This window comes from Ixodes scapularis, unplaced genomic scaffold (genome assembly GCF_016920785.2).
Source record: "Ixodes scapularis isolate PalLabHiFi unplaced genomic scaffold, ASM1692078v2 PGA_scaffold13__105_contigs__length_92229423, whole genome shotgun sequence".
Classification (NCBI taxonomy): Eukaryota; Metazoa; Arthropoda; class Arachnida; order Ixodida; family Ixodidae; genus Ixodes; species Ixodes scapularis.
This window is the reverse complement of record NW_024609839.1, coordinates 74,522,728-74,537,056: the sequence shown is the minus strand read 5'-3', so window position 1 is coordinate 74,537,056 and position 14,329 is coordinate 74,522,728. Positions and strand designations below refer to the sequence as shown.

Genomic DNA, 14,329 nt, shown 5'->3' with positions numbered 1-14,329 from the left:
CGTTATGCGACGTCACGCAGCAGCTACGGACGTCAACCATGGACCCTGGCGAAATTTAGGGTGGAGTTTTGTACAGATGCTCATGAAAGGCTTAATTAATATGGGGACATCATATATCAAAATAAGAAAGACGTTTGTCTATACGAAGGCTCCCTCGACTTAACGAGCGGCAAAACTTGAGTACCTCCAACTTCGACCGGACAATCCCTTTAAGCTAGCACCACTTTAATGAAAGCACCTCTATCCTTGCCCTATCTTTCTCTTTGTCGAAAGATATCCCGTCTATGCTTGTTCCATAAGATATATCACTCTAACCCTACTCCCTGACAAGGACTATTTTCTGAACCATCTTACATATCATCACGCACCGATCATCAATTAAAAGTTGGGATCCCTCATTGCAGCACATCTACCTTCAATGCCCCTTTTTTGCCTTAAACCTCGATTCACTGGAACCGCCTCCCCAAAGCCATTGTCACAATCACTGCCTCGGATAAATTTAAGATTGCCATTATACTAACCTGTTACATAATGTTTAGTAGTAATGTTTTTGTATTTTTTGGCTTTTCATTGTTTTTTGTTATTCCATGTACAGTGCCATTACTAACTTGTTAAATGATGTTTAGTAGTTATTTTGTGCATTTTTTACCCTATCATTGTTATTTGCTTTGTACTACTTACTGTGCCCCACTCGTCTCTGTAATGCCTTCGGGCCCTGAGAGACATAATAAATGAAATAAAATAAATGAAATGAAAAGTTGCGGTGGTCTGTCAAGCTGAAGAGTGACCTACAACAGAGTGGGCGCCTACCCCCCCCCCCCCCCATGTCCGCCCGCCTTCACTCCGGTGCCGCTGCCAGGATCGTGGCAGGCAACAAAGTAGCGCAAGCGCCACACCATCAGGTGAAAATCGAGGGGCTGAAACCGAGGGCGTGGTAGACGCACCGGACACTTGTTACGGGCACCGTGTCCAAAGGTCGTTAAAGAACCGTCCATGCAACCGCAATAAAATATGGCGTCTGGGAGTCACCACCAGAAGCGGTGGCGTACCCTTACGCGACACCACCCGATTCGACCACGAGGCGCCCCACCTTTCCAGGTAGTTCTTGAAGAAAGCCAGCTCCTGTTTGTGCAGCACCTCTGGTTTGTGCCTGCAGAGCTCCACGAAGGCCTGCAACTGCAGCAGCTGCTCCTTTTCCATGCTTTCCATGGTCCCAATATGTGTGTGTCCCCTACCTGGAAACGGTCGACATACAAAGCAACTTACGCCATGTTTTTACGCTCTGCCAATACTTTCTAACTTTCTTTTGCACCCCCTCCAACTGTTTTTTGTTCGTTTTGGTTGTCTTTTCCCATCAGGACAAAATATCTCCTGAAAGAAAAGACTTCAGCATCCCGACTCTTATGACAAGTTATTGTAGAAAAATATATCGTAGAATACCGTGCATCCGCCCATTCCTAAATTTTTAAGTTCCGAGCAAATATGCACAGTACGTTTATATATAAAATGGATGACCGGACAGGCGTCCATTTGCCATTTCTTTTTGGCAATTACCTCCAAATTTTGAGTGGGCACTTGCCTGGTATTTAACGGGAACACAACATGAATGAAAGCAATTGATACCAGCAACATAGCCAGGGAGGAGGCTTATGAGCCTTCAGCACCCCTTAAAATCCACCCGACCCTATAACATACACAGGCATCTTGATACCCCCCCCCCCTCCCCGCACCCCAAGACATGGGCATCACAGCCACCTCAAGCACCCCCTTCTCCCCCCGAAACAAATTCCTGGCTTAGCCACTGACAAATACCCTCTTCTATAAAGAGTGACGACATTGTGTGCCTCGACCGGAAATGGCTACACACACTACGCGGGGAGCTCGTGCCAGTTAGTTAATTTAGAGGTGGATTTTGGCTCCTTACCATTCTGCAACGTTCCACTCACAACATAACATTTTACAACAATAGGTGTAAAAAAGTGTTTTTTAAAATGTGTCGCTAGTGTAGGGCATCTATTGTCGATACTGCCGAACGCTGAAAAAGCACACCTGCCGGTGTCATGATTAGGTCTTGGGTCTGCTGTGCATCAAGCGGGCATGTTATCACAGAGCTATGCCACAGCTTTCACAGCATATTTTATAGACATTTTATATACCGCATTTTCTACTAAGTTTGCAATAAAATCTGGAAGCCGATAAAAGCTAGCGTGCGATTCACTGAGGTGTGTTTATGCAAGACTTGCCCTCGCCACCCCCTGTGAACCAGTCGAGAAGCGAAAAGTTGCATCGTGCGTATAAATTGCCTTCATAGAGTAGCTAGCATGGTTCTGAAAACAAAGCAACGCATATCCTCGAAATCATGAGCTACACGGGGTGAAGCAGCTTAGCAGTAGTTTCTTGAAACTACAAGAGCAAAGTGTAGAACACACATGGTGAGGTGACATCACAAGAGTTACTTCATGAGGACCAGTCTCTCAATCTCAATGCCCGAGTAAAATTTCTGGCCCTGAATTTAGGGCCCTTTATTTTTAATAGGTTTTCTCTTCCTCCGAGCAAAACGACTTCACTGCTGAAGAAGCGAAGGCTCTTAGAAGAATGTTGGCTAGCACTCTCTGCAGCTTCCAGAATTTTTTTTTTTCTCTAAGGTTTTTTTTTTAAATATTTTTTAGTTTCGTCTTGTATGATTTGACCTTGGCTTATACGGTTCACAGCAGTCTTCATGCATCAGGTTGGCGGCGAAAAATGCCGGCATCAATTCAATGCGATGCGTCCTTCAAAAATGTTGCTTGGGGCCTTAACTGCGAATGATAACAAATCTAGTCATACTGAGATAAGCGCACCACCTAGATCACGCACACACACATAAAATATAAAGATTGTAAACGCGGTTCTAGCCATGGCCAAAGCCACATTCTGGGACCGCGTGTGACCCACTGTAGGCGTGAAATCAGTCATAAACGCTACACGCCGCTCTAGCTAACGGTTAATATTCAAAACAATCAACACAACTCCCGCGCAATTGAAATTCAAAAATTAGATCGCGTGCACAACATTCTTCGAGGCTAAAGACAAGAGCTTGAATATTACTGCTCGTGATCTGAGCTCGTCAATATTATGTTGTGACACCGCTTTTGAAACAAAACGATAATAATTAAAAAATGTGCGGCAGCGTGGTCCTTGAACGAGGATACCGGGGAGAAGAAATTGTTGGAACGCGGATCCCGTAAACAAGATTACGACGAAGACGCCAAAAACAGAGCAACTTCGTCAGAGCCCCGACAGAAGCTAGCGATTTTGAGCTCGAAGTGCTGAAGCGGTGTAATTACGAGGCAGAGATCGGTATGTGCCAAATGTGAACAGCGCAAGCGATGCGTTACAAGAAAGATCGTAGAAAGGAGGTGGGCCTCACGTGTAGTAGCGCAGAATATTCCAGATACGACTCCGCCGCCGCCTTCGCCACTCTCGCTTTGCCAACTTTCCCACACTGCTTTTCCGCTTCCTTGACACCAGCGTTGCCAGCTCACCAGAAGGCGAGCCAGTGAAAGCTTTATCAATTTAATGCTAAAGAGGTTAAATAAAATGTCATTAACCTTGAAACTGAAGTAGCATGAAAGGTAAGAGGAAAAGGGTGGACAGCTTGAAGGTCTCAACTGTTTGTTGTCCACTTTACAAGGAACCTCCTCGACTTCTTTGCTTGACATAGTCAATAGTTATAGTCAATACAGAAAGAAAAAAAAATAAGACATTTAGGGAAATAATGGTATCTGACTGCTCGTCTCCCGTATATGTTTGATGCTCTCTTTCTTTGTTAACTTCTTTTCGCTCGTTGCTTTCTTTTTCTCCTGTCTAGTTGCCGATACAATCCAAACCTAGCCTAGCCTGTTTGGGGGGATTTCTTGTGGTGACTGGATTGAATGGTTGCTCGTTTCCGTGATTCTTGAACAGTTTCCGAAAGAAAGATGGAGTTTTATTCGCAGTATTTCCAGTTCTTCGTGCTGGCCGGGATCTACTTACTAGGCCGAAGCGTTTCCTCAGTGGCTGCGATGGACGAAGACGCCGCTGCTGTTTCAGACAGGCACGTCATCGAAGGCAAGGTTGTCCCCCCAGAAGTCGCCAGTCCCGAATGGCTCACATCAACAAGAATCATCGTGAACGGCGGGGAACAGCTAGGATTTCTCAAGTATGATTCCGAAAATCCTCATAGTTCCGTTCAAGTCTAAAGCGGAAAATATTTTAGACCTTGATCCGTATCAGTCCAGCAACTGAAATCAGATTGGGGCAATGGGAGAGCTCAAACATGCATTCCTTCAATGCGTAAAAAAAAAAAAAAAAAAAAAAAAAAAAAAAAAAAAAAAAGTAACGTAAATACTTTCTTAATTTTTTTTTCCTAGAAGAGTGACATTTTTTTTATTTATTTAAACAATTGAACACTTTCTCGTCTTGAGACAATGTGAAATGTTGTAATTGCTATAAATTTCTCGAAACATCTCAAGCATAAATGTGTGAATCAGCCTTAAAGGCCGACCTACACGATCGTCTCCTGCCGGGCAGAAAATTGGTTGACTGCATCTCTCTCTCCGTTCCCTTTCGCACTCTTCTCCTTGCCCAACAGGAGCGGGTCTCTGAGCTACTCCCCGGGGAACGGAGGAGGGTCTTCCTCTTTCTCGAATGGAAAGGAGGACTTGGGGCAGGGTTTCCTGCTTTCTGGCTGCTCGCCGCCTCTAACCGCGCGTGCGAAAACGCTTTCTGGTTTGTTTCAGGAATGACGGCTCTTTTATGGTGCATAACCTCCCGCCTGGGTCCTACGTGGTGGAGGTTGCAAACCCGGACTACATGTACGAGCCGGTCCGCGTGGACATCAACTCCAAGGGGAAGTTCAGGGCCCGCCGCGTCAACTACATCCAGTCCAACCTGATCCAGACCCTCACATACCCGCTGAAGCTCAAAAGCCGCGGACCGTTCCAGTACTTCCAAATCCGGGAGACGTGGAGGGTCACCGACTTCCTCATGAACCCCATGGTGAGCGTCACCATTGCGGTCTTTCTGCGTCGTCCCTCGGGAGATGTCAGCTCTGTTCTCGCGGAAACTGTACTGCAGTCTATTCTCTCTTAATTTGTATGGTGAAGGTAACTTCTGTGGCACTAATTAGAGCCGCTACATAGGCTACACTCGGAGTATTGGCATTCCACTTCCCGATTAGGTTGTGGGTGCTGCCACGTTGGTGCTTAGTGTAGGGCGGGTACAATCAGCAATGGGCAATAGTTACGATTAGAAAATGTGACTTCTCGAGCTTTAGATGCGATGTTTGGATGCTCAGCTGATATAACTTTGCTGTTGCGGACTGTTTTAAAATTTCTAAAGGATGGCATTAGGATTGGCAACATCGATTATGAGAACCAAAATGGCTGAAGCGTCGTTACTTTGAAGCCTACTTAGTAGTTTTAGTGCTAATACAGCAATATGTCTAAGAGGTTTCCTTCTTGTGGCAAAGTTGTCTCTGTCATTGCACTCGTGATGTTCCTTCTAGGGATCTTTATACTCGAAGGGGAACTTTCTGTGGCATTTCAGAGGTGACGAGAGAGAGAGAGATAGTACATATATAGAGAGAGAGAGAGAGAGAGAATGTGTGTTTGTGCACACATGTGTGTGCATGCACGCATAATTTTGGTCAGCTCTCGAGGAATATGATCACACAGGTGCCTATAGCTCTGACCTCACTGCTACAGGAAGTTGTTCCCAAGTTAAATGCGAAACATCTTCTAAAAACAGGTAAACCGACATTCCATCATAAAGCAGCATTCGTAGCAGTGCCATCCTTTGACTACAGCTAAAATGCTTGCAGACCTCTTTGGGAGCTTGGGGCAAGTTCCTGGTGACCATGGAATTTCAATAAGATTTTGGCATTTTTCTGCATTGTCTGTATTAAGCGGAAGCTATTCTTTGCTCTTTTGGCTGACAGTGCTCTGCGCACTTGGTTCGATGGGCGTCGTGGCTTGGAATTGGGGTGCGGCATACCCCACCTAGATGCTGTGCGAGCTAATGCTCTTTGTTCTTCCTCACTTATGTCCCTCGAGTCTGCGCACTAAAATATGCGACTTGTACCCGAGCATTGTTTGCAAACTTTTTTTTTTTTTTTCTTCCGTCACAGGTGCTTATGATGGTGGTCCCTCTTTTGGTCATCATGGTCTTGCCCAAGCTGATGAATGCTGCAGACCCCGAAACTCAGCGAGTAAGTTGACCGTTTTGTTCTCTTTCACTTGTCGTAGGTTCGACTTTTGCTTATTGCGTATCACATAGAAGGGGGTAAAATAAGTTAACATATGAGGTTAGGGACCTGTTAATGTAACTTCCATTACAAAAATTTAGAAAATAAGAGAACCATTTGTAAAGCATGGAATCCTTTTTCGTGGAACCCTCCCCCCCCCTATGCCCAGAAATTTATCTGCTTTAGTCAAAGATTAATTGAACTGGTTAGAAGTTATATAGTACACAAAGTCAGGTTGCTTCACACATTATTGGCCACACAAGAAGCATTTTTCTTCTAAATCTAGCAGGAAAATTTAATCGGCATATACACATTGATTGACGCCATGCGACACCACGACCTGGCAGCTGAAAGGACAACTGAAGCAGTTCTCTATTCAAGGGAAAACACTTAAATCGTCTTCACTTGGCCTGCAAAATCACGAATACCAAAATGATATTTTAGATTCATGTGCCAAGTAGCAGGCACGTCGTAGCAAGGGGGGGGGGATAAAGTTCATGGGGCCCGGCCCCCCCCCCCCCCCCCCCCCCCACCCACCCCAAAAATCTTCCATGTTGCTGGGGCCTTCTCTCTCCCCTCTCCCTCATACAGCATTTTGTCATGGGCGGGCCCCCCCGAAACAAAATCTTGGCTACATGCCTGCCAAGTAGCCTCAACAGCACTTTCAAAATAGCTCTGAAGCCCCTCCTTCCCATTCGGTGAGAGGTGAGAACCGTTACATGTTATAAAGAGATCTCAACATCTCCACATCTTCCGCAAGCATTTACCCGAGCAGTCAAAAAAGCCGCACGCGTTCCCTCACAAGTGGCAAGTGCAAGGCAGTTGAAACCACATTGTATGTCACATCCAGCGGTTGGTTTTCATGTTTTTCTCAAGCCTATTTATTGATGTGCTCACGTCAAATCCTTGTGATATTCAAATTCACAAAACAAAAATATGACTAAATTCACCTCTAACTTGTTTTTTTTTTTTTTAAAGAATTTCTACGGCTTTGTTTTAATATCACACCACATGATGTTAATTAATAAAGAATATGTTCTTCGTCACTACCTGAAATATGTGTCTGACTGCTCGTTTTGCTGCCGAGACGGGCAGGAAAGACAAGTCAGATTATGGCAATCGCTTTCTGTAGACATTAAAGGACACATGCAAAGGAAAAAAAGCATTTTTTTTTTAAACAGCCTAGATGGAAAAAGAATGTTATAAAACAAATTTACGAAGAAGAATAGAATTTTTAGAGCAATATTTACGGCGTAAAACGAATTTGTAGTTCGCGCCTGCGGGAGCCACTGCGGGTCACGTGGTAGACCTGTGCGCCGTCGCGCGGCGCCGCTGCCTGCTCAAAGTGACGCCGCCGCCGCACGCTGAGCGTATTGCGTGCCGTTTCAACGCGTTTCTCCACGCTGCTGCCGCCGCCGCCACCTGCCGTGCAAGTTCGTCTGCTCCGTGCCGCCGCCGTTGTCATCTGACCGGCGCACAGGTCTATCACGTCTGCTTGTGCTTTTTCAGGGGCTTCCTTTGGGCTCTAAAAGTTACTTATTATTCTTTGTTTTTTGTTGCACTTGAAACAAAGATGAATAAGTAACTTTTAGAGACCATATGGAGCTTCTGAAAGAGCGCAAGTACCACGTGACAAATAGCAGCCAGTCACGTGACAGGTAGCGGCCACTTTTCCGCGGCACCAACTACAAATTTGTATAGCGCCGTAAATATGGGTCTAAAATTTTTTATTTTTCATTGTAAATTCGTTTCATGACTTCCTTTGCATGTTAACTTACATTTTGCGTGCTTCCTTTGGTTTCCTGAAAGGAGGGTGAAACACATTTTTCAGAAAATGAGATGGAGGTTGATTATAACAATCTTTTATCCTGTGAATTTGAATATCACGCTCGTTTTCCCCGAAGTTGTAACTAAACGCGAGAAAACTCAAAAAGCCTCAGACCAGTCGTTATGTTATAAGAAAATCTTTCGGTCGCCAAGCGGGTGTCGCTCGAGGGCCGCGCGTGCAATCTCAAGCTTGCAAGGTATATTTCCCTACACTGGCACCAGTCTTGACGTCTTTTTGTGCCCTTTCTAAAAACAGCAAGAGTGCGCGCGCGCGCACATTTTCAGAGGCACTGAAGATGCGCGAGAGCGGAGATTCTGAACACTCCTTTTGTGACGTCACGCTCCGGGAAGGAGGGCCCTCAGCGGTACTTTGAAAATGATTTTCTGCAGCGTCCATGCATCAAATTAAAAAAAAAAATAATGTCAATATTCGTGTTCCTGGAATCAAATGAAGAAAATTTAAAAAGCAACTCCACTTAATTTTTGTTCTTGAAAAAACAATGCAGTCCTCTTCAGTATCACCTAGGGAGACCATATGTGAAATATTATGACATAGGAGCTCTGTCTAAATGTTTCTGAAATGGTCCGGCAAACTTTGCAACTCGCCAAGTTGCCAAAATCGGCTGACTCAAGCGGGCGAATTGAGGCGCAACCAACAGCGCAGTCAAGGCTACGGCATAAGCGTAGCCAACATTGAGTTAAACGTCATCACCATTACCCCCTTTTGCTTGTTTTTACTTATCCGGCCAAGCGTAATGGGCGACGTCGGAAACCTTTTTTTTTGGCGCGCCTGCGCAGCGCGCTTTTTGAGAACTGTCCTGCCGCCCCACCGTGGCCCCGCCGTTACCGCCGTCTCCCACGTCACTACTGCCGTCGTCGCATCACCGTTTGTGATAATTGTCTCTCGTAGTTTCATCCGCACTATGGACACTACATGCGCAGACTTATGCCGCAGTTGTTCAGACGTAAAGAGTCGTACACACAAAAACGTGGTAAAGAGTGCGGTGCAGACGACACTTGCACCTGGCACACACCCTCCCCTATCCCGCCCGTCATTGCATAGAGGATCACGTGACATCTCGTATCTCCTGATAGCCATGTTCTTGGCAGCCCGAGGCTAATGTTGCCGGAAGGAGCCGAAGTTTCGGTTTCTGCTCGTGTTTAAAATTAGATTTAAAAATATATGTCCCATTTTTCGCGAAGCAAATGATGTAGTATCTTTTACTAGGGCTTTTTAATGTAAAATCACTCATTTTCCCGAAATCTTCACAATTGAGTGGAGTTGCCCTTTAAGCGTGTTTTCTCAAATACAAAAACCGCTTCAGCTTCCTTTTAACCACTGTTGCGGTAGTAGTTCACCAGAAGCTGCCATTTTGTGTCAAAGATGTCTCAATAATAATAATGCAATTAAATGCAAAGGTGCAAGCAGGCTGGACAAGAATGACAAAAATAATCCCTGTAGAAGGGAAACAAGGGTGAAAAAAGAGAAACAGAAATCTCCAAACACAGCTAGGTGACTGGTGCACGACTGAAAAAATCCATTTGGTCCTGGTATTGAACCAGGGAGCTCTCCATTTCCAGTGGAGTGCTCTACCAACTGAACTGAGCGCTGCATTGGAAGTGGAGAGGTCCTTGGTTCAATACCAAGACCAGGCAGATTTCTTTCTGTCAAGCACAAGTCACCTAGCTGTGTCTGGAGATTTCTGTTCGTCCTTTATCCCCCTTGTTTCCCTTCTCTAGGGATCATTTTCTTCTTGTCTGTCAACATGGGCTGGTTTCAAGCATCGTTTGAAATTTTCCTCTCTGATCTACCTGCAGGAAATGAACCAGATGCAGATGCCGAAGTACGACATGCCAGAACTCTCGGAGATGATGACATCGCTCTTCACCGGCGGTAACAGGAGACAACAGGTCGCCAAGACAACCCGGGTGGCAAAGAAGCGTCAATAATCGGGAAAGACGGTGATGCACCTCCGTCGTCGAGCAACCATGGACACTCTAGGCATCTCCAGCAGTCACTGTTGTTTTTGTTGTGTTTGCACTAAGACCACGAGCAAATGTTGTAACAGTGTGGTGGCAGAACCGGTTGTTTTTATTTTAGACTGTTGTTGACTTGTACATGCAAGCCTCTTGCGTTTGTTGACCTGCACGTGCGAGTCTCTCTTACGTTTGCCTGGATCGCTTGAGCGGTTCACGTGTACAGAATCCTCCTTAGAAGGGAACACTGCATCTATGTCCATCTTATGCTTAGCATCCAGTTTTCTCGGAGGCAGGGAAAAGCAAGTTTTCTTAACCTGTTGGCCGTGCTATCCCCCACCCATTCCTTTAATCAAACTTGCTAAATTAAGCCTGGTGCCCAGGAGAAGAGAGGGGCAGAAATTATATATGTGTAAGATTTAAGATGTATATACATTTTTTCAATAAAGGAAACCTGTTCATTTATGTTCAGTGCAGAATGTCATACTTTGGGTGCTTCAAGAGCCAGCTTTGTCAACGTGTAGACAAAAAAAATCAAACTGCTCTTTGCATAGTTCTAGTACGGTTTTAACATATTACCCGCACAATCTAATTATTTTAGATTACTAATGTAATCTAAAATAATGTCCCTCGCTATAAATCAAGTTAAAAGATGAGCACATTATCTGGTTTATTTGAGATTGTGCAGACGAAAAAACAACTGGCGTGATCAGACTTCTGGGAGCAAATGGCAGTTGCAACCAATATCTTGACTTTCTTTTCACGGAATCCTAAGGAAAGACACTTATACCTTAGAGGCTGACAAGGGAATGTCAGTCAGATATGGTCACTGATACAATGAGAACCAGGCACGTAGCCAGGACTTTGTTTTGGGGGGGGGGGGGGGGGGGGGGGGGGGCCGCCCATGACAAAATGCTGTATGAGGGAGAAAGGGGAGAGGAGGCCCCAGCGAAATGGAAGATTTTGGGGGGGTTAAAGACATATAGAAATGGAAGGGTTAAAGACATATATCATAAGTACATGCACCCCCAAATTATCTGAAATATGTTCTGCAAATCTTTTAAGCGTGATTTGTGAGAGCCTTAAACAAATTTGTGAGCTTGAAGATGCTTTCAATAATGATGTGTTCCCTGACACATATTTAACTCCTCAAACATATAGAAGTCTGCTATTGCCTCTTTTACATGATGATCAACAATTTTGGGTCTGTGGGCAGGACGAAAACAAAGACGGGGGCTTGTGAAGGAACTATGACGATTGTGCACGCACACCGCCAGAAAGTGACCAATTAAGTAACTGCAATGTCGAGTAGAGTACGAGGTACCACTTTGTTCTATTTAACAAACAATCAAAAATTTGCAAGGATGATGCTTATTTGCCAATCGAATTGACCACCATTTTGTCAAGAACAAACCTCAAATGCCAAGCTATGCCAAAAATTTTCACTCGGGTACGCGCTATTTTAGGCCAGATTCAATCCGAGTACGAAGGTGCGTATAGACCAACACCAGTCTTTGACGTCACGCAGCTGCGGTGACGCTGTCAACGGCACTGCGCATGCGCAGAAGCTTCAGTTCACTCGAATTCGGTTTCTGCGCATGCGTAGTGCCCACACCTGGTGTGGGCAAACGCGGGCTTGTTTGTAAACAGCGTGTCGGTCAGAGAACAATTTTGATCACATTTTTCTTTACGATTATTGGCCGGCATCATGGTGCCGAGAGTAAACAATGTTGGTCATGAGAAAAAGCGTTGTGATTGCCAGTGTTTCTATAAACAGTAGACTGCAAGGGCTTGTCATAAAATTTTTGTGACATTTTGAAAATATTTTTGCTTTCAGCTGAGTTGCGTCTTCATCATATATATTGTGAAACATATTTTATAAACTAGATTCACGATAAATATGGCGAGGAGGCGCCCATTTTATGATCTTATGCACAGCAATTAATTCCCAAGTTCAAGAGCACAAGTTGGATTCAACTTTTAATATTGCGACGCAGTTGTACCAATCACGGGTATTTTAGGTGACCTACCAGACTTATAACCTTCCAATTCAAGTAAGTGATATGCGACTGAGGTAAACAAATAGATGATGTCTTAAAAACACATTGTCTTGCATGCTAATCTTTTTTTCTTTTTTTTTTTTTTACCGTTTCGTTGAAATCAAACATTGCAATTTATTAGTTTTGGTACCTGAAAATATAAGTGGATTGTACAAAGGATAAAAAGCTATAAAGTTTCACATTTCACAGTTGAAATAGTGCCTATTGCCAAAACAACGCGGAAAATATATTCTTAATTTAGCGGTTCAAACTGGCTTGAACCAGTTCAAACCATTATTTTTGTTCCCCAGTACTGAACCGGAGCTGAACCGAAAGTCGCGAACCCAAACCAATAAAAATTTTGGGGACAAGCAACATGCCCAAAATAAAGCATGAAAACTGAGAAGGGTTTCCAAACTTCCAGCTACTGCCAGTGCTCAATACGAAAAGCAAATCTGATAATACTTTATTAAAAATCATGTAAAAAAATATTTAAAAAAAATATTGAAAACATGCACAACTGCTGCAACTAACTGCACCCCACTGAAAATGGAGAGGTCCCTGGTTAGACACCAGGACCAGGCAGATTTTTTTTTCGGTCATGCACTAGTCACCTAGCTGTGTATGGAGTTTGTGTTTGACCTTTGTCTCCCTTGTTCCTCTTCTCCAGGGATTATTATTGTTAACTGTAAGCACACTGAGACCTGACCATACTAGTTCATCTTTTATTTATTTACTGTAAACGACTTAATTTTCGCAAATCGCCTACAATTCGCGAAAGATGGGTCCTGCAAACAATTCCGGTCAAATGTAAGCACATTGGAATCCATATTGAGATCTCACCGCATCGTGAAAATTAGAACCCGCGCATTATTTCAAAACTTCAGCTTTGACCTACAGTAAAATATCGGACAAGCTCCCACTCAAACTTTGGAGAAAATCGGAAAAAAAATGGGGGATGGGCGCTTATCCGGTCATCAATTTTATGCATAAATGTACTGTGCATATTTTCTCAGATTTTACAAATTTGGTAATGGGCGCTTAATGTGGAATGGGCGGATGCACGGTATTCTACGGTGTATCGCGAAATATTGAGCCCCCGAAAAAAAAGTTGTTTATGGTATTTATTTATTTATACAGTATCTACATCGCTCAGAGAGCATTACAGTAGGGGTTTCTGAATACATAAAAGATGGTTGCATCACACTTGTTAAACACAAGTAAAACATAGTGCTTGAAAACACCAAAACACAAAAAATGGAAGAACTGTCACAAAAAAAAAAGGAATACAATCAGCAAGCACAGTACAAAGTAAAGACCTAAAAGAACCAAAACGTTACCAGAATGTTGGCTCAAATTCTTCATTTTGGTGAAATGCCCCTTGATGCAAATGGCATAGAAATGACCTCACTGGCATCTACAAATTCACAATTAGTAATCCACACAAAAATAAATTAATTTAATTTTAATACATTAAGAATTTAAGAGACATATCAATAGATTAATTATTTTTTGCTCTCTTCATGAAAGACCACCCATGCATCATGCATGACACTGCAAGCCACCACTGCACAACACAGTTTCTTCAAAAACTTTGTACAAACATTGCCACTGTTGAGCAGAAGACTGTGTTGCAATCAAACTTTTAACTCGCATACGAGCACAACCAGTGACTTGATGCTTGGCACGAAGGATAAGGTAACAACACCCCACCAAAATGTACATGGAATGCGGTAACCTTGGAAGTTTTTCGACTTGTGCTAAGAAGACCCTGCATAACGACGTAAGGTCATTGTGACCCTGTAGGTACGGTTGTTTTCGCACGTTAACGGCACCACTACAAAATTTGCCAGTCTTTGATATGGCTACTCCAGCACATGAAGCCACAAGGCTTTACATACATTTTTTTGTAAGACTTGACACCCTGCTTCAGTTAGGGATGATGCACTTTGCAAGTGGTGCTGTTAAGTGCAAGTTAGACTACTTTTGAGAAGACTAGAGACGTGAGGTTCTTGGTTGCAGTGTCCTCTCAGTGGGGTCTGAGTTCTGGAGCAAATTCCAAGAGGAAGGCCCCAAAAAGATCCTGTGAGTAGGGACAAGAGGAAAAGCCTTTAGACTTGAGCACTTGTGCTCAACACTTGTGAGCAAAACAGACTGGAGAGCAAGTGTGTTGATGTGCAAGCAGAGAAGTGCAACTAGAGACAAGAGAAGAAGCAAAAAG

At 43.9% G+C, this 14,329-nt stretch overlaps 3 protein-coding genes across 3 annotated transcripts in view; 1 reads left to right on the top strand and 2 right to left on the bottom strand.

Moving 5' to 3' along the window:
• Window positions 1-3,528, bottom strand: part of LOC121835559 (hsc70-interacting protein-like) — a 36,118-nt gene extending 32,590 nt beyond the window's left edge. Inside the window, exons 1-2 of the mRNA XM_042289957.1 lie at window positions 3,410-3,528; window positions 1,091-1,235 (exon numbers count right to left, since the gene is read on the bottom strand). Of these exons, the coding sequence (XP_042145891.1) occupies window positions 1,091-1,209 (119 nt within the window). The 5' untranslated portion in view covers window positions 1,210-1,235; window positions 3,410-3,528. The remainder of the gene's footprint in view (window positions 1-1,090; window positions 1,236-3,409) is intronic.
• A 216-nt stretch (window positions 3,529-3,744) lies between these two features.
• On the top strand, window positions 3,745-10,534 carry LOC8034152 (ER membrane protein complex subunit 7). Its single transcript, XM_002408031.5, has 4 exons — window positions 3,745-4,180; window positions 4,761-5,019; window positions 6,149-6,229; window positions 9,911-10,534. The coding sequence occupies exons 1-4, from the start codon at window positions 3,960-3,962 to the stop codon at window positions 10,040-10,042; spliced, it is 693 nt and encodes a 230-aa protein (XP_002408075.4). The 5' UTR covers window positions 3,745-3,959; the 3' UTR covers window positions 10,043-10,534.
• A 2,685-nt stretch (window positions 10,535-13,219) lies between these two features.
• Window positions 13,220-14,329, bottom strand: part of LOC121835556 (sorting nexin-25-like) — a 39,361-nt gene continuing 38,251 nt past the window's right edge. The window contains exon 22 of the mRNA XM_042289954.1: window positions 13,220-14,191. Coding sequence (XP_042145888.1) covers window positions 14,138-14,191 — 54 coding nt within the window. The 3' untranslated portion in view covers window positions 13,220-14,137. The remainder of the gene's footprint in view (window positions 14,192-14,329) is intronic.